The sequence below is a fragment of the Hypomesus nipponensis genome, chromosome 15 (genome assembly GCF_054491055.1).
Source record: "Hypomesus nipponensis isolate SF chromosome 15, ASM5449105v1, whole genome shotgun sequence".
NCBI classification, from domain to species: Eukaryota; Metazoa; Chordata; class Actinopteri; order Osmeriformes; family Osmeridae; genus Hypomesus; species Hypomesus nipponensis.
The window spans coordinates 619,361-640,386 of NC_140375.1; the positions used below are offsets into that span (position 1 = coordinate 619,361).

General features: G+C 46.1%; 2 protein-coding genes and 6 non-coding genes across 8 annotated transcripts; all 8 read left to right on the plus strand.

Moving 5' to 3' along the window:
- Nucleotides 1-235: 235 nt before the first annotated feature.
- On the plus strand, nt 236-317 carry trnas-gcu (transfer RNA serine (anticodon GCU)). Its single transcript has one exon. It is a non-coding gene; the product is annotated as a tRNA-Ser (tRNA).
- A 228-nt stretch (nt 318-545) lies between these two features.
- On the plus strand, nt 546-627 carry trnas-gcu (transfer RNA serine (anticodon GCU)). Its single transcript has one exon. It is a non-coding gene; the product is annotated as a tRNA-Ser (tRNA).
- A 547-nt stretch (nt 628-1,174) lies between these two features.
- On the plus strand, nt 1,175-1,256 carry trnas-gcu (transfer RNA serine (anticodon GCU)). The gene has a single exon. It is a non-coding gene; the product is annotated as a tRNA-Ser (tRNA).
- A 554-nt stretch (nt 1,257-1,810) lies between these two features.
- Nucleotides 1,811-1,892, plus strand: trnas-gcu (transfer RNA serine (anticodon GCU)). The gene has a single exon. It is a non-coding gene; the product is annotated as a tRNA-Ser (tRNA).
- Nucleotides 1,893-2,201: 309 nt separating this feature from the next.
- LOC146256679 (uncharacterized) lies at nt 2,202-10,019 on the plus strand. The gene is made up of 10 exons (XM_084675052.1): nt 2,202-2,393; nt 3,470-3,678; nt 3,860-5,632; nt 5,786-5,999; nt 6,145-6,726; nt 6,902-7,114; nt 7,308-7,588; nt 7,784-8,046; nt 8,289-8,546; nt 8,720-10,019. Exons 2-10 carry the CDS (start codon nt 3,472-3,474, stop codon nt 9,633-9,635), a joined length of 4,707 nt encoding a protein of 1,568 aa, XP_084531178.1. The 5' UTR covers nt 2,202-2,393; nt 3,470-3,471; the 3' UTR covers nt 9,636-10,019.
- Nucleotides 10,020-12,573: 2,554 nt separating this feature from the next.
- trnas-gcu (transfer RNA serine (anticodon GCU)) lies at nt 12,574-12,661 on the plus strand. Its single transcript has one exon. It is a non-coding gene; the product is annotated as a tRNA-Ser (tRNA).
- A 544-nt stretch (nt 12,662-13,205) lies between these two features.
- trnas-gcu (transfer RNA serine (anticodon GCU)) lies at nt 13,206-13,287 on the plus strand. The gene has a single exon. It is a non-coding gene; the product is annotated as a tRNA-Ser (tRNA).
- Nucleotides 13,288-17,449: 4,162 nt separating this feature from the next.
- On the plus strand, nt 17,450-21,018 carry LOC146256682 (uncharacterized). Its single transcript, XM_084674657.1, has 6 exons — nt 17,450-18,600; nt 18,754-18,967; nt 19,113-19,694; nt 19,870-20,082; nt 20,276-20,556; nt 20,752-21,018. Exons 1-6 carry the CDS (start codon nt 17,935-17,937, stop codon nt 21,016-21,018), a joined length of 2,223 nt encoding a protein of 740 aa, XP_084530783.1. The 5' UTR covers nt 17,450-17,934.
- Nucleotides 21,019-21,026: the final 8 nt, after the last annotated feature.

A 21,026-nucleotide genomic window follows, 5' to 3' on the forward strand; every position in this document is an offset into this window, starting at 1 on the left:
TTTGTGACAGGCCTTATGAAATTGAAATTCTGTTGTCCCTGAACTGTTACTGCTCCTTTTTAGTGTCCGCCTCCCCCACTGCCTTTCCAACAACTCTTTGAATCCTTCTTCAGCTCCTGATAATGTTCCTTTTCACAATTGTGCCTGTTGTCACCTGCTTTTTTCCTTTTTTTGTGAAATGGAAGGATCTTTCACTGCCGTGGGCCTAGAGTGCCGTGGGCCTAATGCTGTGTATGACGAGGTGGCCGAGTGGTTAAGGCGATGGACTGCTAATCCATTGTGCTCTGCACGCGTGAGTTCGAATCTCATCCTCGTCGGCAAGTTGTTCTTATGACATGTTCGCTTCATGAAATTGAAATTCTTCCGTCCCTGAACCCTTAGTTCTCCTACTTAGTGTCCCTCCACTGCATTTCCAACAACTTTTTGATTCTTTCCTCTGCTCCTGATAATGTTCCTTTTCACAATTGTGCCGGTTGTCACCTGCTTTATTCCTTTTTTTGTGAAATGGAAGGATCTTTCACTGCCGTGGGCCCAGTGCTGTAAATGACGAAGTGGCCGAGTGGTTAAGGCGATGGACTGCTAATCCATTGTGCTCTGCACGCGTGAGTTCGAATCTCATCCTCGTCGGCAAGTTGTTCTTATGAAATGTTCGCTTTATGAAATTGAAATTCTTCCGTCCCTGAACCCTTAGTTCTCTTACTTAGTGTCCCTCCACTGCATTTCCAACAACTTTTTGATTCCTTCCTCTGCTCCTGATAATGTTCCTTTTCACAATTGTGCCGGTTGTCACCTGCTTTTTTCCTTTTTTTGTGAAATGGAAGGATCTTTCACTGCCGTGGGCCCAGCGCTGTAAACGAAGAGGTGGCCGAGTGGTTAAGGCGATGGACTGCTAATCCATTGTGCTCTGCATGCGTGAGTTTCAATCTCGTCGGCGAGTCATCTTTGTGACAGGCCTTATGAAATTGAAATTCTGTTGTCCCTGAACTGTTACTGCTCCTTTTTAGTGTCCGCCTCCCCCACTGCCTTTCCAACAACTCTTTGAATCCTTCTTCAGCTCCTGATAATGTTCCTTTTCACAATTGTGCCTGTTGTCACCTGCTTTTTTCCTTTTTTTGTGAAATGGAAGGATCTTTCACTGCCGTGGGCCTAGTGCCGTGGGCCTAGTGCTGTGAATGACGAGGTGGCCGAGTGGTTAAGGCGATGGACTGCTAATCCATTGTGCTCTGCACGCGTGAGTTCGAATCTCATCCTCGTCGGTGAGTCATCTTTATGACATGTCCGCCTTATGAAATTGAAATTCTTCCGTCCCTAAACCCTTAGTTCTCCTACTTAGTGTCCATCCACTGCCTTTCCAACAACTCTTTGATTCCTTCCTCTGCTCCTGATAATGTTCCTTTTTACAATTGTGCCTGTTGTCACCTGCTTTTTTCCTTTTTTTGTGAAATGGAAGGATCTTCCACTGCCGTGGGCCCAGTGCTGTAAACGACAAAGTGGCCGAGTATTTAAGGCGATGGACTGCTAATCCATTGTGCTCTGCATGCGTGAGTTCGAATCTCATCCTCGTCGACAAGTTGTGCTTATGACATGTTCGCTTTATGAAATTGAAATTCTTCCGTCCCTGAACCCTTAGTTCTCCTACTTAGTGTCCATCCACTGCCTTTCCAAAAACTCTTTGAATCCTTCTTCAGCTCCTGATAATGTTCCTTTTCACAATTGTGCCTGTTGTCACCTGCTTTTTTCCTTTTTTTGTGAAATGGAAGGATCTTTCACTGCCGTGGGCCTAGAGTGCCGTGGGCCTAGTGCTGTGTATGACGAGGTGGCCGAGTGGTTAAGGCGATGGACTGCTAATCCATTGTGCTCTGCACGCGTGAGTTCGAATCTCATCCTCGTCGGCAAGTTGTTCTTATGACATGTTCGCTTCATGAAATTGAAATTCTTCCGTCCCTGAACCCTTAGTTCTCCTACTTAGTGTCCCTCCACTGCATTTCCAACAACTTTTTGATTCTTTCCTCTGCTCCTGATAATGTTCCTTTTCACAATTGTGCCGGTTGTCACCTGCTTTTTTCCTTTTTTTGTGAAATGGAAGGATCTTCCACTGCCGTGGGCCCAGTGCTGTAAATGACGAAGTGGCCGTACCCGCCAAGAATTGGACTGCAAATACATCTTAACAATATCCGAACCACATTAGTAAAAAATTCCGAACATCTGGAAAATATTCCGAACAACTGCTCATTCCTAACACATTTCGAACCATTCTGAACAGAGGTGGGTCTAGGGGTGACGTTGACGTGACGTAAAACTGCAGAAGACTATCAGCGCACTGAGTGAAAGAGCCAGTACTGCATAGAACATTTATTTAAGACATACGAAAGAAAAGAGCAACAGAAAAATAGGTATGTAAATGCAAATTATATGTATAATATGTTGTATATATGTAATATGTTGATTGACCGATGTAGATTAACTGTCTCGATAAACGTATTCTTATTGTATGTAACTTTTCCGCTGAATTTACCTCAGAGAACGTACTAGTGGTACAGTACGCGTACAGTAGATGTAGGTTACTGTACATCCATGCTAAATTGAGTAACCTACTTGGTCTTTGTCAGCGTAACAAAAAAAAGAATATCGATATGTACAGGCAAATTATTCTATGGATTTACGATTTGAATACATGTTTTTATGTCGGTCCTGGTATTATACACTACTACTGTACCCAAACGATCACGACTGTACATCGATGCTAAATCAAGTAGTTGGTCTTTTTCAGCGTAACAAAAAAAATAATGTCGATATGTACAGGCAAATGATTGTATGGACGTATGATTTGTATAGCTACATGTTTTTATGTCAGTCCTGGTATTTAAATTGTCGATGTCGACTTACTGCCCCCATAGTACAGTCCCCTCTGTGAAATTTAACTTTCCCGCTGAATTTACCTCAGAGAACGTAGTGGTACAGTACGCGTACAGTAGATGTAGCTACTGTACGACTGTACAGTACATCAATGCTAAATTGAGTAGTTACTTGGTCTTTGTCAGCGTAACAAAAAAAAGAACAGCGATATGTACATGCAAATTATTCTATGGACGTACGAATACATGTTTTTATGTCGGTCCTGGTATTTAAATTGTCGATGTAGACTCATTGCCCCCATAGTACAGTCCCCTCTGTGAGATGCAACTTTCCCGCTGACTTTAATTTGACCTCAGAAGTACAGTAGAGACAGCAGAACAAAATATGACTACATTGATGATACGTTGACCAGGTTGTTGACATAACAAAATTAAGTTGATGTGTTGGAGTACAAGCATATGGAAGTATTAATTTTATAAAATGGGATGATCCTGGTATTACTGTACAATAGCCAGAGCAACCCATCACAACTGTACGTCTATGCTACATTGATTGAGAATGTAATCACAACAGAGAACTTGGTCGTTTAGTCTAACGTAGCTCATGTTTGCAGATATGACCAAGACGGGGAAGCCAGACTCGTACTGGAGAGACATCTGCCAAAAATATGCCCAGGGCAGCTACCAGTTTTCCACAGGCAAAAGACCCGGTGGTAAGAAATGGAAAAGAGCCCTGGAGTGTATCGATGCTTGCCCGCTGCAGAGCAAGAGCAAGGTGGATCTGTTCGGGAGACACCTAAAATGCTCTTGTGGGTTCCATAAGGTAGGTTATATGATGATTTATTTAATTTAAGTGATGACAAGTTGCTGTAGCATGAAGTAGATTATTTGCTGGATCATACCCTATTTGCACACATTTGGATACAACTAACAGTGTAGGATCATTGGTGAAATTATTTATTATGAGCCTCTCTTGTACTTGAAATCCTGCCTCCCCCCTTCAGTCAGATGCATCAGAGGCAGGTGGAGGCTCCTTTGAGGCAGGAGAAGGCTCCAGGCAGGCAGGAGAAGGCTCCAGGCAGGCAGGTGGAGGCTCCTGTGAGGCAGGAGAAGGCTCCAGACAGGCAGGTGGAGGCTCCAGTCAGGCAGGAGAAGGCTCCAGTCAGGCAGGAGAAGGCTCCTGTGAGGCAGGTGGAGGCTCCAGACAGGCAGGAGGAGGCTCCTGTGGGGCAGGAGAAGGCTCCAGTCAGGCAGGAGAAGGCTCCAGTCAGGCAGGAGAAGGCTCCAGTCAGGCAGGAGAAGGCTCCAGTCAGGCAGGAGAAGGCTCAAGGCAGGCAGGCGGAGGCTCCTGTGCAGACAGAACAGTAAAGTGTTGTCAGTGCAATCAGGTTGTGGAGGCAGAACAATTCTCCATGCACCTTTCTGACCGCCATGTAGAGGAGACATGTGACACCTGTGGGGCCAAGGTCCAAGGTTCTGTTGGCCTGTTGGAGCATATAGAACAGTTCCATTATTTATCCTGGTTGGCTCAACCTCCATCGCCAACTTCAACAGGTAGCTCCACCACACCATCTCCAAGGCCCACACCATCTCTAAGGCCCACACCATCTCCAAGGCTAACGGCCACACCATCTCCAAGGCCCACACTATCTCCAAGGCCCACACCATCTCCAAGGCTAACGGCCACACCATCTCCAAGGCCCACACCATCTCCAAGGCCCACACCATCTCCAAGGCCCACACCATCTCCAAGGCTAACGGCCACACCATCTCCAAGGCCCACAGCATCTCCAAGGCTAACGGCCACACCGTCTCCAAGGCCCACACCGTCTCCAAGGCCCACGCCATCTCCAAGGCCCACAGCATCTCCAAGGCTAACGGCCACACCGTGTCAAAGGCCCACACCATCTCCGCCGACAACTACATCTCTGCTCCCTCCTCCAACAGGTTGCTCCAGCACGCCACGCCACACTCCTCAAACTCCACTTAGGCCAGCTTCCATTGATTGGGAAGCTTTTCTCCCCAATCAATTCAAAAAGGTTATACAGCCAGCAGATCGGGTGTGGATTGCCAAGGTCCTCTATGAGCCTACAGGTCAGCTGAGGCAGAAAATGGATGCGTGCTGGTTTCATCCACCACTGCAGCACAAACCGTCTCCTCCCGAGCCCGGGTGGCACTTCCGGCAGAGGATGTTCCTCTGGGCACCAATGAGGATGTGGGGGATTCCTCTGAAATGTACGCGGTGTGACCGGAAAATGCACCACTCCGGGATCTACCCAAAGGTGAGGGAGGTGATAGATGTGGATACTCGCTACTACCTGGTGGGAGGGGACTATCCACGTTGCAGCAAGTGTATGCTGCCGGTCTGCCCATGGAGCCAGGAAATCCTTGCTCAACTGGATGTGGCACATAGGAGCCTCTTTCCCGCTGTCCTCACTACACAGCTAGCCCTGGATAGGAAGTGTATGACTTTCCTGAAGCCAAGGACCAGTGGGAACAGTTCCTCCTACCTCCAGTCTGCAGTAGAGGAAGCACACAGTGAGGAGTGGGCACGTCAGACCATCCGCTACCTGTCTGACTGTGAGCTTCATTTGAAGATGGCTACCTTCGTCTCTTCTGCAGCTGTCCATCTTCCTCCTCCACCCTTCAGGCCCCTTCCACTTGCCCAGTGGTTTGAGACGGTCCACTCTAACGACATCCTCAGCCACCTGGAAGAGATGAAGGGGGTGATCACCTCTACCTATGGTAGAATTCTGAAGATGGACTCTACAAAGAAGGTGAGGGTTTTAGCATTACTTTTATTTACTCTGATGTTAACCAATTGGAATGGATATAAATTGTTTACTTTGTCATCCTAATGATGAAATAGTATTAATTTTAGTAAGCTTGTAGCGGTTTTTTTGAAAGTTCTGTTTTTGTTTGTTTTTCAGATCACCAAGAAGCTGGCTGGCAGTATAGGGGACACCGCTGCATGGATGTCCAACATCGGCAACGAGCTTGGCCAGGTTCTGAACAGTGTTCTGACGACAGGTGAAGGTGCAGGGCTGGAAGAGTTGTGCCAGGGCATCGTCACACGTTATGAGAATGCTGGACAAGCTGAGCCTGAGGCTATCTATGTTGACCGGGACTGCTGCAGCCAGTCAGGTGGGATGCTGAAATTGTTACTTTATGAAATATACATTGCAGATTACAGTATGTAATTAACTTAAGTTAATTATGATGTAAAAAAAAATTATTACACAAAAAATAGATGATCACATCTGTAATAATCAATGTTTGTCTTTCACAGGTGTGTCGTCAGTGCTGAGACTCTTTCGACCATGGAAGTTGGTCGTCCGTTTAGACGTCTTCCACTTCATGCGAAGGTTTAACTGCGGCCTCACTACTGAGCACCACCCTCTCTACGGTACCTTTTGCTCCAAACTTTCTGCCTGTATCTTTGAGTGGGATCAGGAGGATGTGCAGCGGCTTAAGGAGGCCAAGAAAGGGGAGTGGAAGAGCAGCCATGGCGGAAATGCTCCCACTGAGGCACTGCTCTTGGCCAGTATCAGCACTGGTGAAATGGCAAAGCACTGCAGGCGGAGGACCCGTGCCGTGGAGGAGATCCGGGTCATGATTTCGGGGCTGCTCGAATCGATGTGGGAGCTGACTGACACCACGGGGCTGCGTCTGGTGAACCCTGACAGCATGCACCATGTGTGGGAGGTGCAGCAGAAGCACCTGGAGTGCATCCAGGACCCTGCAGGGGTGGAGTTGTACACCAAGACAGGGACACTGCAGAAGGGTGGCAAAGTCCTTGACGTCCTCAGGTGTGGGAGGGGGTCCTCCTCCCTCGAGAGTTTTCACCGCCACCAGTGTGCTTTTGTTCCAGGTAAATTTAAAATGTTAACTTGCCGTATGCTGTTAAAAAAAAAGTTGGTGTTATGACATAGTATGCACTTGAATTATTCAAATAACAATGTAACTGTCACTTTGTATTTAATAGGTGTTAATATCTATTGACTTCATATTAATGGTTGACCTAACCTGAGTATTTTGTTTCTTAGGCTTTCGATGCAATGCATTGCACGCACAAATGTACATGCTGGAGGGGGTATCAAGGTGGAACATGAACCGGGCAAAGGAAGCTGTAGCTGTGGTGGGGGCATCAACCCTGAGGACATTTGATGTTCGCTTGATGTCTCACCTAAACAGCATGAGCCAGCGGGTCCTTGGTTGTTCTCTGGTTCCAGAATTCACCCCACCTGGAAAACCTACTGGTAAGATAGCTCTCAGATCAGCACTGACCATTTGAGTATTACTTCCTCTCCCACTTTTCTTTTCTCTGCCACCCCCAGCCCTCCTCAGAGGACATGGGAGTGGGAGTGAAGATCGTGCTGTACATGGAGGAGATGTGTCTGTGTTTGTGTCCTTTCCTCTTCTTTAACTCTGTGTTTAAACACTGTGTTACAGGCGAGCGCATTGCAGTGGAGTACCTGTTGGCCCAGTCTAATAGAGGCGACCTGCTGGTTCCACAGCAGCTGCCAGAGATCTCCACAGAGGAGCTCGAGGACGACGGGGGTGAACCCGACGTCACGGTGTGCCAGGTAGCTGACCTTAGGGAAGGTGATCCTGATCCCCCAATATGTGCTGTGGAAGCCCAGGTGACACTGGAGGGTGACAGTGGACCCAGATCCCTGGATGAGGACATCATTGTGGAGGAAGACGACACACAAGACAGCACATCAGACCAGGTAATGTAACACCTTTCTTAAAAACAAGATATGTAACAAGTTCGCTAATGATATGCCACAAGTATCATACGTTTGTCAAGTAAAACGTCAAGTATTACGTTTTATGGAGAGAGAAAAAAGGTCAACATTGCTCAAATAGTTCAAAGAAATTGACACATTTATTTACATGTTTTTTTCATGATTATCACTTTTCAGAAGAGCCGATGTGATTCCAGAGGTGTCTTGGGCTGGGATGCGGTTGATGACCTGGCAGCCTACCTGGTTGGCCTGAACCGAACCATCACTGCCTTGTCGGCAAAAGAGGAGGCTGACATCGTCCATCTTTACATGGCTCTTCCTGCTATGGACAAGGAACCTGTGAGGTTCGGCCAGAAAGCAAGGAAGAAGACCGTGGCAGGACCTTGGAGAGCGCCCAGGAAGCCGAGTGGCTCTGCTCCTGGACAGCAGGCGGCAGAGAGGTGATTTGACACAATTCATAATCATTTCGGTTCATTACAAATCATTGAATCAGTAGGCTGTACTGCATCAAACCAAGATTGAAAAACTTATGGTGAATTTCAAATATTATTTTGTGATTATATTAGTTTGTGGGGGGCAAATTGGGCTGTTCACAGGTGACATTGATATGGTTGCTATTACCATTTTTCTTAGTTTACAGCCTTGTTTAAAGTCCGGACCATATCATCCTTCTTTCCCGCAGACTGTTCATGACTCACGGGCAGGCAGCCCAGGACCCCGAAGTCCACAGGGTCAGCGAATGTGTTTGCCTGAGACTTTTAAAAGAGTTTCAGCAAGCACGAAACAGGCCCAAGGACACAAGGAGTAGAACTCTGCCCATCCCGCAGTCCATTGTGGTGGCCTACAGCCATCTGAAACAGCTGCTGGAGGACAGCAGGGTTGTTCTGGAGAAGACCAACGTGGTTCTGATACCAGTTAACAACACAACAGTCTCTTCTTGGTGAGTCTTGTTTTTTACGTTTGTACCTTTCCTATACAATGATGACATTATATTATTAAACTGCAAGAAAAACTTTCACCTGCTTGCTTGTTAGAAAATACTAAACATAGGAGGATAGGCTACTATGTATGAAATAACTAACTGAAGCTACTGTATGCATTTTTGTTTTTTAGGCTGCTTAGGAGGGATAAGAGGAAGGACAGGGACATGCTGCTGCAGGGCACCGTACTCCCCAAACGGTTTGAACTGGCCAAGGACTCACTCCCTGAAGCCCAGACTCTTCCAGGTGCTCCTGTGCAGCATGGGCATGAGGTCATGGAGTTTGAGGAGCCAGAAAACCGGGAGGGTGAGGCAGTGATACGCCCTCGGCATAGTGTTCGATCTGCCCTGGCACAGCACTACCAGCCTGGGTCATATGTATGGCCTGGTTCTGCTGGCTCGGCCTCGTTCGAGCATGGTAACCTGCCGCCGCCACCACCACCATCTCCTGCCTGGGGCTCGTATCAGCAGGGTTACCTGCCACCACCATCTCCTGCCTGGCCCTCGTACCAGCAGGGTCACCTGCCACCACCACCACCACCATCTCCTGCCTGGGGCTCGTACCAGGAGGATTACCTGCCACCACCACCTTCTCCTGCCTGGGGCTTGTACCAGCAGGGTCACCTGCCACCACCACCATATCCTGCCTGGCCCTCGTACCAGCAGGGTCACCTGCCGCCACCACCACCATTTCCTGCCTGGCCCTCGTACCAGCCACCTCCACCCTTCCAGCCACCTCCCCCCTTCCAGCCATCTGCTGACCATCCACAGTCCCTGGCCCCTCCACCACCTGGCACCTTTGTCCAGCCAAGGCAACGTACGTGGAGACAAAAAAAAGCTGCCCAGGAGAACGAGGAACTGATGGCTAGGGGTGAACCTCCACGGAAGAAGTTCAGGGATACCTACCAGTACATTTGCAAGCAGTGTGGGCAGGGAAAAAACAAAAGTACTGGTCACACCCAGCTGAAGGGGCGGTGGTACTGTCCAGCCTCAGGACTCACCCTGGCAGAGTGGAAAGACCAGTTGACCAGTCTTGCCAGTGGTAAATAAATGGTAGAATACTGTATATAATAGTTATGTGTAAATAGTTAAGTATTGTATATAGTTGATATTGATATTTTAATTTCTGTGTTTGTGCATTGCATGGTGTTCTAAAAAATTAAACAAACAAAAAAAAGATAAATGTATATATTTGCTAAATATATACTTTCAGGTTTAATAAAGTGACCAAAGTTCCTTAAATTGTATAATACTGTATATAATAGTTATGTCTAAATAGTAAAGTATTGTATATAGTTATGTTTTTAATTTATGTGTTTGTGCATTGCATGGTGTTAAAAAACAAAACAAAAAAACAAAAAATTAAGATGTATATATTTGCTAAATATATACTTTCAGGTTTAATAAACCGACCAAAGTTTCTCAAATTCTGACTTCTGGATTTTTTTTCTCCTATTCCTCCTATACTTTATTCCTAGAACTCTTGCAAAGTAACTAAGTAGCCTACCAGTGCTATTACACTTTTTGTCAATTGTTTACACACAAATACATTTTAGTCACAAATACTGGTACTTGAGACACAATGACCACAACATGTAACTCATGCACCAACCCCCTGAACCAATTCTGCTACAAGCACAATTCCTGCTTTACATTCAAATTGCAGTTCTAAAACACACTTTTTTCAAAACGCTACACACAATCTCTGTATTTGGCTCAATTTTCATGAAGAAAATCTTTTGTTTTCACAAGGCACACACAGGAGAAGTGAGGGGTTTAGCCCATTGTGTGTGTGTTTTTTATTTGTGAGTAGAAAGTATGAGGTATGCGTTCAGAAAATGTGTGTTAACAATCGAGAAAAACTATTACATTTCAGCAATTCTGGAATATCCCTCTGCCAATGACAATACATTTCTGGCTTTCTGGCTTTGATCTTCCTGACCTCTTTTCTCACCTGGTTTGTGGAGAGGGACAGAGTGGAGCACAGCAGGGGGGGGGGGGATGAGTGTTTGATGTTGTAGGGGGTGTTGACAGAATGAGAGGGGGTGGGGGTAAGAGGTGAGATGAAAGGGATGGGGCAGGAGAAGCTGGAGGAGTGGGGGTCTGTGACCTGAGTGCTGTGGAGGTTGAGGTAGGGCAGTGTTCTGGGGGTGCACCTGCAGCAGCTGGGGTGACTGGGCCGGGGGAGGGCCGGGTGGCTGATCAAACCTGTTGAAGAACAAGTTCAGGTCGTTCACCCACTTCTGGTCCCCCGAAGTCTGGGACAGTTGCTAAATATATATATATATCTGGGACAACTAACCCCTTAATCAGGATGAATGACACATAGCACTTTAAATACATCAAAAACAGATTTATTGAGTATGTTATGACACACATTTCTGGCTACTCTTAAACAATACATAAAATATTCACACAATTCACTAACAGTTTTTTACAATCGCTGTGACAGTTTTTTCAATACCTTAAACAAGTTTTCTAAACTCTTAACGCACCAACACACCTACCACACACAATTGGCAAAACAGTTAATTTCATGCTCAAAATCACACATTGTAAACTAAACTCAAACATTAATTGTCATAACACAAAAATACACTAAACATGACACCATGTCTACCAAACACTAACACATGTTCTCTTTTCACAGGAACATGTGTTCAATCATAGCACAATGTCATAAAAAACACTAACATCAGATGGAATTACAGAAACTGCATTCTTTTACGTATATGTGTCAGGTCTCACATTTTATAGATTATAGATTGTGTTTGCAATGTAGTTTCTTTTGAAGCCTCTACATTTTTGTTTTGTTGGGTTTAGTAAATGCATGCATTTTGTTTCTTTTGCTGCAGAAATTCAGAACAAAAAATGAATTATGTCAGAGTAGCTTTATAGAATGTACAGTTACTGTATTGAAAAAAAGAAGACAGAAACATAATTGCTGCAGTAAAGGCTTCCTTTTCAACAGGACATTACTGCGAGAAATATGCAATTTTGCTGCCATTTACAGTATTACCCTAGCTCTGGCACTTCTCTGAGTGCCACCACACATTCTATCTCCTCTCCCTTGTCCTTGTCCCACTCCTCTCCTTTGTCCTGGTTATTGTGTTCCTCTCCTTCGTGCAGGTATTACTGTATTCTTACTTTCTTCGTATTGCTCCATATTGTTTTTTTTCCACACAAGATCAGCACAAAGAGCTCCACTTTGCAGTATATATACCATATAGTCATGCGATTGAAAGAACCTCAACACCATAGTGTTTCCTAGTTCGGAATCAACTGTAATTCAGAGTATTTGCATAACTTCAACCAGCTTTTTCCCAGTAGCAATGGAATACATAAAATACAGGGGATATATTTGTGTTTCAATTCACAATAAGAACAGCTGTTCACTTTGACTTTAGCCAATAAATTAGGTTTTGAACATAGTGTTATCTGTTCTGACATACAGTGTTAAAGCATTGGTAAATTGGTCCGTAAAAATCGATTGTTTTGGTCTTGGTTGAGCTTGTGTGTAAAAGAAGTTCAAGCATTTAAAATGTGTGTTTACTCTATGCATTTTGTGTCAAAGCAATACAAAATGTGTTAATTGTATAGCCAACACAGGTGGATGTTGTGCTAACTGTGTCAAGAGTTTAGGAAACTTGTTAAAGGTATTGACAAAAGTGTCATAGCCATTGTAAAAAACTGTAATACGAGCAATATACACGTGATACGAGAAATAAAAATAATGTTATTGCATGGTGATGGTGATTGCTGACACGGTGCACAGCCTCGTCGGATCGAATCCCGCAGGAGACGACGTGTCAATGTTGTTGATAAAAGTGATGAAAATGAGCGCACATGTGTGTGAAAAGAACTTTAAAGGGGATGTGAGTGGAGAAAAAAACATGACAATTTGTTTGTTTTTCTCCTTTTCTCTTTCCGTTTTTTCTCTTTCCCCCCCCCTCTTTTTTCCTTTTGCCCCCCGCTAGCAGTTCCTTTTGCCCCATTTTTGGCCGAGTGGTTAAGGCGATGGACTGCTAATCCATTGTGCTCTGCACGCGTGAGTTCGAATCTCATCCTCGTCGGCAAGTTGTTCTTATGAAATGTTCGCTTTATGAAATTGAAATTCTTCCGTCCCTGAACCCTTAGTTCTCTTACTTAGTGTCCCTCCACTGCATTTCCAACAACTTTTTGATTCCTTCCTCTGCTCCTGATAATGTTCCTTTTCACAATTGTGCCGGTTGTCACCTGCTTTTTTCCTTTTTTTGTGAAATGGAAGGATCTTTCACTGCCGTGGGCCCAGCGCTGTAAACGAAGAGGTGGCCGAGTGGTTAAGGCGATGGACTGCTAATCCATTGTGCTCTGCATGCGTGAGTTTCAATCTCGTCGGCGAGTCATCTTTGTGACAGGCCTTATGAAATTGAAATTCTGTTGTCCCTGAACTGTTACTGCTCCTTTTTAGTGTCCGCCTCCCCCACTGCCTTTCCAACAACTCTTTGAATCCTTCTTCAGCTCCTGATAATGTTCCTTTTCACAATTGTGCCTGTTGTCACCTGCTTTTTTCCTTTTTTTGTGAAATGGAAGGATCTTTCACTGCCGTGGGCCTAGTGCCGTGGGCCTAGTGCTGTGAATGACGAGGTGGCCGAGTGGTTAAGGCGATGGACTGCTAATCCATTGTGCTCTGCACGCGTGAGTTCGAATCTCATCCTCGTCGGTGAGTCATCTTTATGACATGTCCGCCTTATGAAATTGAAATTCTTCCGTCCCTAAACCCTTAGTTCTCCTACTTAGTGTCCATCCACTGCCTTTCCAACAACTCTTTGATTCCTTCCTCTGCTCCTGATAATGTTCCTTTTTACAATTGTGCCTGTTGTCACCTGCTTTTTTCCTTTTTTTGTGAAATGGAAGGATCTTCCACTGCCGTGGGCCCAGTGCTGTAAACGACAAAGTGGCCGAGTATTTAAGGCGATGGACTGCTAATCCATTATGCTCTGCATGCGTGAGTTCGAATCTCATCCTCGTCGACAAGTTGTGCTTATGACATGTTCGCTTTATGAAATTGAAATTCTTCCGTCCCTGAACCCTTAGTTCTCCTACTTAGTGTCCATCCACTGCCTTTCCAAAAACTCTTTGAATCCTTCTTCAGCTCCTGATAATGTTCCTTTTTACAAATGTGCCGGTTGTCACCTGCTTTTTTCCTTTTTTTGTGAAATGGAAGGATCTTTCACTGCCGTGGGCCTAGTGCCGTGGGCCTAGTGCTGTGAATGACGAGGTGGCCGAGTGGTTAAGGCGATGGACTGCTAATCCATTGTGCTCTGCATTTGTGAGTTCCAATCTCGTTGGCGAGTCATCTTTATGACATGTCGGCCTTATGAAATTGAAATTCTTGCGTCCCTAAACCCTTAGTTCTCCTACTTAGTGTCCATCCACTGCCTTTCCAACAACTCTTTGATTCCTTCCTCTGCTCCTGATAATGTTCCTTTTCACAATTGTGCCTGTTGTCACCTGCTTTTTTCCTTTTTTTGTGAAATGGAAGGATCTTCCACTGCCGTGGGCCCAGTGCTGTAAACGACAAAGTGGCCGAGTATTTAAGGCGATGGACTGCTAATCCATTGTGCTCTGCATGCGTGAGTTCGAATCTCATCCTCGTCGACAAGTTGTGCTTATGACATGTTCGCTTTATGAAATTGAAATTCTTCCGTCCCTGAACCCTTAGTTCTCCTACCTAGTGTCCCTCCACGGCATTTCCAACAACTTTTTTATTCCTTCCTCTGCTCCTGATAATGTTCCTTTTCACAATTGTGCCGGTTGTCACCTGCTTTTTTCCTTTTTTTGTGAAATGGAAGGATCTTTCACTGCCGTGGGCCCAGTGCTGTAAACGACGAGGTGGCCGAGTGGTTAAGGCGATGGACTGCTAATCCATTGTGCTCTGCATTTGTGAGTTCCAATCTCGTTGGCGAGTCATCTTTATGACATGTCGGCCTTATGAAATTGAAATTCTTTTGTCCCTGAACTGTTACTGCTCCTTTTTAGTGTCCGCCTCCCCCACTGCCTTTCCAACAACTCTTTGAATCCTTCTTCAGCTCCTGATAATGTTCCTTTTCACAATTGTGCCTGTTGTCACCTGCTTTTTTGCTTTTTTTGTGAAATGGAAGGATCTTCCACTGCCGTGGGCCCAGTGCTGTAAATGAAGAAGTGGCCGAGTGGTTAAGGTGATGGACTGCTAATCCATTGTGCTCTGCACGCATGAGTTTGTATCTCATCCTCGTTGGTGAGTCATCTTTATGACATGTCCGCCTTATGAAATTGAAATTCTTCCGTCCCTGAACCCTTAGTTCTCCTACTTAGTGTCCATCCACTGCCTTTCCAACAACTCTTTGAATCCTTCTTCAGCTCCTGATAATGTTCCTTTTCACAATTGTGCCTGTTGTCACCTGCTTTTTTCCTTTTTTTGTGAAATGGAAGGATCTTTCACTGCCGTGGGCCTAGAGTGCCGTGGGCCTAGTGCTGTGTATGACGAGGTGGCCGTACCCGCCAAGAATTGGACTGCAAATACATCTTAACAATATCCGAACCACATTAGTAAAAAATTCCGAACATCTGGAAAATATTCCGAACAACTGCTCATTCCTAACACATTTCGAACCATTCTGAACAGAGGTGGGTCTAGGGGTGACGTTGACGTGACGTAAAACTGCAGAAGACTATCAGCGCACTGAGTGAAAGAGCCAGTACTGCATAGAACATTTATTTAAGACATACGAAAGAAAAGAGCAACAGAAAAATAGGTATGTAAATGCAAATTATATGTATAATATGTTGTATATATGTAATATGTTGATTGACCGATGTAGATTAACTGTCTCGATAAACGTATTCTTATTGTATGTAACTTTTCCGCTGAATTTACCTCAGAGAACGTACTAGTGGTACAGTACGCGTACAGTAGATGTAGGTTACTGTACATCCATGCTAAATTGAGTAACCTACTTGGTCTTTGTCAGCGTAACAAAAAAAAGAATATCGATATGTACAGGCAAATTATTCTATGGATTTACGATTTGAATACATGTTTTTATGTCGGTCCTGGTATTATACACTACTACTGTACCCAAACGATCACGACTGTACATCGATGCTAAATCAAGTAGTTGGTCTTTTTCAGCGTAACAAAAAAAATAATGTCGATATGTACAGGCAAATGATTGTATGGACGTATGATTTGTATAGCTACATGTTTTTATGTCAGTCCTGGTATTTAAATTGTCGATGTCGACTTACTGCCCCCATAGTACAGTCCCCTCTGTGAAATTTAACTTTCCCGCTGAATTTACCTCAGAGAACGTAGTGGTACAGTACGCGTACAGTAGATGTAGCTACTGTACGACTGTACAGTACATCAATGCTAAATTGAGTAGTTACTTGGTCTTTGTCAGCGTAACAAAAAAAAGAACAGCGATATGTACATGCAAATTATTCTATGGACGTACGAATACATGTTTTTATGTCGGTCCTGGTATTTAAATTGTCGATGTAGACTCATTGCCCCCATAGTACAGTCCCCTCTGTGAGATGCAACTTTCCCGCTGACTTTAATTTGACCTCAGAAGTACAGTAGAGACAGCAGAACAAAATATGACTACATTGATGATACGTTGACCAGGTTGTTGACATAACAAAATTAAGTTGATGTGTTGGAGTACAAGCATATGGAAGTATTAATTTTATAAAATGGGATGATCCTGGTATTACTGTACAATAGCCAGAGCAACCCATCACAACTGTACGTCTATGCTACATTGATTGAGAATGTAATCACAACAGAGAACTTGGTCGTTTAGTCTAACGTAGCTCATGTTTGCAGATATGACCAAGACGGGGAAGCCAGACTCGTACTGGAGAGACATCTGCCAAAAATATGCCCAGGGCAGCTACCAGTTTTCCACAGGCAAAAGACCCGGTGGTAAGAAATGGAAAAGAGCCCTGGAGTGTATCGATGCTTGCCCGCTGCAGAGCAAGAGCAAGGTGGATCTGTTCGGGAGACACCTAAAATGCTCTTGTGGGTTCCATAAGGTAGGTTATATGATGATTTATTTAATTTAAGTGATGACAAGTTGCTGTAGCATGAAGTAGATTATTTGCTGGATCATACCCTATTTGCACACATTTGGATACAACTAACAGTGTAGGATCATTGGTGAAATTATTTATTATGAGCCTCTCTTGTACTTGAAATCCTGCCTCCCCCCTTCAGTCAGATGCATCAGAGGCAGGTGGAGGCTCCTTTGAGGCAGGAGAAGGCTCCAGGCAGGCAGGAGAAGGCTCCAGGCAGGCAGGTGGAGGCTCCTGTGAGGCAGGAGAAGGCTCCAGACAGGCAGGTGGAGGCTCCAGTCAGGCAGGAGAAGGCTCCAGTCAGGCAGGAGAAGGCTCCTGTGAGGCAGGTGGAGGCTCCAGACAGGCAGGAGGAGGCTCCTGTGGGGCAGGAGAAGGCTCCAGTCAGGCAGGAGAAGGCTCCAGTCAGGCAGGAGAAGGCTCCAGTCAGGCAGGAGAAGGCTCCAGTCAGGCAGGAGAAGGCTCAAGGCAGGCAGGCGGAGGCTCCTGTGCAGACAGAACAGTAAAGTGTTGTCAGTGCAATCAGGTTGTGGAGGCAGAACAATTCTCCATGCACCTTTCTGACCGCCATGTAGAGGAGACATGTGACACCTGTGGGGCCAAGGTCCAAGGTTCTGTTGGCCTGTTGGAGCATATAGAACAGTTCCATTATTTATCCTGGTTGGCTCAACCTCCATCGCCAACTTCAACAGGTAGCTCCACCACACCATCTCCAAGGCCCACACCATCTCTAAGGCCCACACCATCTCCAAGGCGAACGGCCACACCATCTCCAAGGCCCACACTATCTCCAAGGCCCACACCATCTCCAAGGCTAACGGCCACACCATCTCCAAGGCCCACACCATCTCCAAGGCCCACACCATCTCCAAGGCCCACACCATCTCCAAGGCTAACGGCCACACCATCTCCAAGGCCCACAGCATCTCCAAGGCTAACGGCCACACCGTCTCCAAGGCCCACACCGTCTCCAAGGCCCACGCCATCTCCAAGGCCCACAGCATCTCCAAGGCTAACGGCCACACCGTGTCAAAGGCCCACACCATCTCCGCCGACAACTACATCTCTGCTCCCTCCTCCAACAGGTTGCTCCAGCACGCCACGCCACACTCCTCAAACTCCACTTAGGCCAGCTTCCATTGATTGGGAAGCTTTTCTCCCCAATCAATTCAAAAAGGTTATACAGCCAGCAGATCGGGTGTGGATTGCCAAGGTCCTCTATGAGCCTACAGGTCAGCTGAGGCAGAAAATGGATGCGTGCTGGTTTCATCCACCACTGCAGCACAAACCGTCTCCTCCCGAGCCCGGGTGGCACTTCCGGCAGAGGATGTTCCTCTGGGCACCAATGAGGATGTGGGGGATTCCTCTGAAATGTACGCGGTGTGACCGGAAAATGCACCACTCCGGGATCTACCCAAAGGTGAGGGAGGTGATAGATGTGGATACTCGCTACTACCTGGTGGGAGGGGACTATCCACGTTGCAGCAAGTGTATGCTGCCGGTCTGCCCATGGAGCCAGGAAATCCTTGCTCAACTGGATGTGGCACATAGGAGCCTCTTTCCCGCTGTCCTCACTACACAGCTAGCCCTGGATAGGAAGTGTATGACTTTCCTGAAGCCAAGGACCAGTGGGAACAGTTCCTCCTACCTCCAGTCTGCAGTAGAGGAAGCACACAGTGAGGAGTGGGCACGTCAGACCATCCGCTACCTGTCTGACTGTGAGCTTCATTTGAAGATGGCTACCTTCGTCTCTTCTGCAGCTGTCCATCTTCCTCCTCCACCCTTCAGGCCCCTTCCACTTGCCCAGTGGTTTGAGACGGTCCACTCTAACGACATCCTCAGCCACCTGGAAGAGATGAAGGGGGTGATCACCTCTACCTATGGTAGAATTCTGAAGATGGACTCTACAAAGAAGGTGAGGGTTTTAGCATTACTTTTATTTACTCTGATGTTAACCAATTGGAATGGATATAAATTGTTTACTTTGTCATCCTAATGATGAAATAGTATTAATTTTAGTAAGCTTGTAGCGGTTTTTTTGAAAGTTCTGTTTTTGTTTGTTTTTCAGATCACCAAGAAGCTGGCTGGCAGTATAGGGGACACCGCTGCATGGATGTCCAACATCGGCAACGAGCTTGGCCAGGTTCTGAACAGTGTTCTGACGACAGGTGAAGGTGCAGGGCTGGAAGAGTTGTGCCAGGGCATCGTCACACGTTATGAGAATGCTGGACAAGCTGAGCCTGAGGCTATCTATGTTGACCGGGACTGCTGCAGCCAGTCAGGTGGGATGCTGAAATTGTTACTTTATGAAATATACATTGCAGATTACAGTATGTAATTAACTTAAGTTAATTATGATGTAAAAAAAAATTATTACACAAAAAATAGATGATCACATCTGTAATAATCAATGTTTGTCTTTCACAGGTGTGTCGTCAGTGCTGAGACTCTTTCGACCATGGAAGTTGGTCGTCCGTTTAGACGTCTTCCACTTCATGCGAAGGTTTAACTGCGGCCTCACTACTGAGCACCACCCTCTCTACGGTACCTTTTGCTCCAAACTTTCTGCCTGTATCTTTGAGTGGGATCAGGAGGATGTGCAGCGGCTTAAGGAGGCCAAGAAAGGGGAGTGGAAGAGCAGCCATGGCGGAAATGCTCCCACTGAGGCACTGCTCTTGGCCAGTATCAGCACTGGTGAAATGGCAAAGCACTGCAGGCGGAGGACCCGTGCCGTGGAGGAGATCCGGGTCATGATTTCGGGGCTGCTCGAATCGATGTGGGAGCTGACTGACACCACGGGGCTGCGTCTGGTGAACCCTGACAGCATGCACCATGTGTGGGAGGTGCAGCAGAAGCACCTGGAGTGCATCCAGGACCCTGCAGGGGTGGAGTTGTACACCAAGACAGGGACACTGCAGAAGGGTGGCAAAGTCCTTGACGTCCTCAGGTGTGGGAGGGGGTCCTCCTCCCTCGAGAGTTTTCACCGCCACCAGTGTGCTTTTGTTCCAGGTAAATTTAAAATGTTAACTTGCCGTATGCTGTTAAAAAAAAAGTTGGTGTTATGACATAGTATGCACTTGAATTATTCAAATAACAATGTAACTGTCACTTTGTATTTAATAGGTGTTAATATCTATTGACTTCATATTAATGGTTGACCTAACCTGAGTATTTTGTTTCTTAGGCTTTCGATGCAATGCATTGCACGCACAAATGTACATGCTGGAGGGGGTATCAAGGTGGAACATGAACCGGGCAAAGGAAGCTGTAGCTGTGGTGGGGGCATCAACCCTGAGGACATTTGATGTTCGCTTGATGTCTCACCTAAACAGCATGAGCCAGCGGGTCCTTGGTTGTTCTCTGGTTCCAGAATTCACCCCACCTGGAAAACCTACTGGTAAGATAGCTCTCAGATCAGCACTGACCATTTGAGTATTACTTCCTCTCCCACTTTTCTTTTCTCTGCCACCCCCAGCCCTCCTCAGAGGACATGGGAGTGGGAGTGAAGATCGTGCTGTACATGGAGGAGATGTGTCTGTGTTTGTGTCCTTTCCTCTTCTTTAACTCTGTGTTTAAACACTGTGTTACAGGCGAGCGCATTGCAGTGGAGTACCTGTTGGCCCAGTCTAATAGAGGCGACCTGCTGGTTCCACAGCAGCTGCCAGAGATCTCCACAGAGGAGCTCGAGGACGACGGGGGTGAACCCGACGTCACGGTGTGCCAGGTAGCTGACCTTAGGGAAGGTGATCCTGATCCCCCAATATGTGCTGTGGAAGCCCAGGTGACACTGGAGGGTGACAGTGGACCCAGATCCCTGGATGAGGACATCATTGTGGAGGAAGACGACACACAAGACAGCACATCAGACCAGGTAATGTAACACCTTTCTTAAAAACAAGATATGTAACAAGTTCGCTAATGATATGCCACAAGTATCATACGTTTGTCAAGTAAAACGTCAAGTATTACGTTTTATGGAGAGAGAAAAAAGGTCAACATTGCTCAAATAGTTCAAAGAAATTGACACATTTATTTACATGTTTTTTTCATGATTATCACTTTTCAGAAGAGCCGATGTGACTCCAGAGGTGTCTTGGGCTGGGATGCGGTTGATGACCTGGCAGCCTACCTGGTTGGCCTGAACCGAACCATCACTGCCTTGTCGGCAAAAGAGGAGGCTGACATCGTCCATCTTTACATGGCTCTTCCTGCTATGGACAAGGAACCTGTGAGGTTCGGCCAGAAAGCAAGGAAGAAGACCGTGGCAGGACCTTGGAGAGCGCCCAGGAAGCCGAGTGGCTCTGCTCCTGGACAGCAGGCGGCAGAGAAGTGATTTGACAC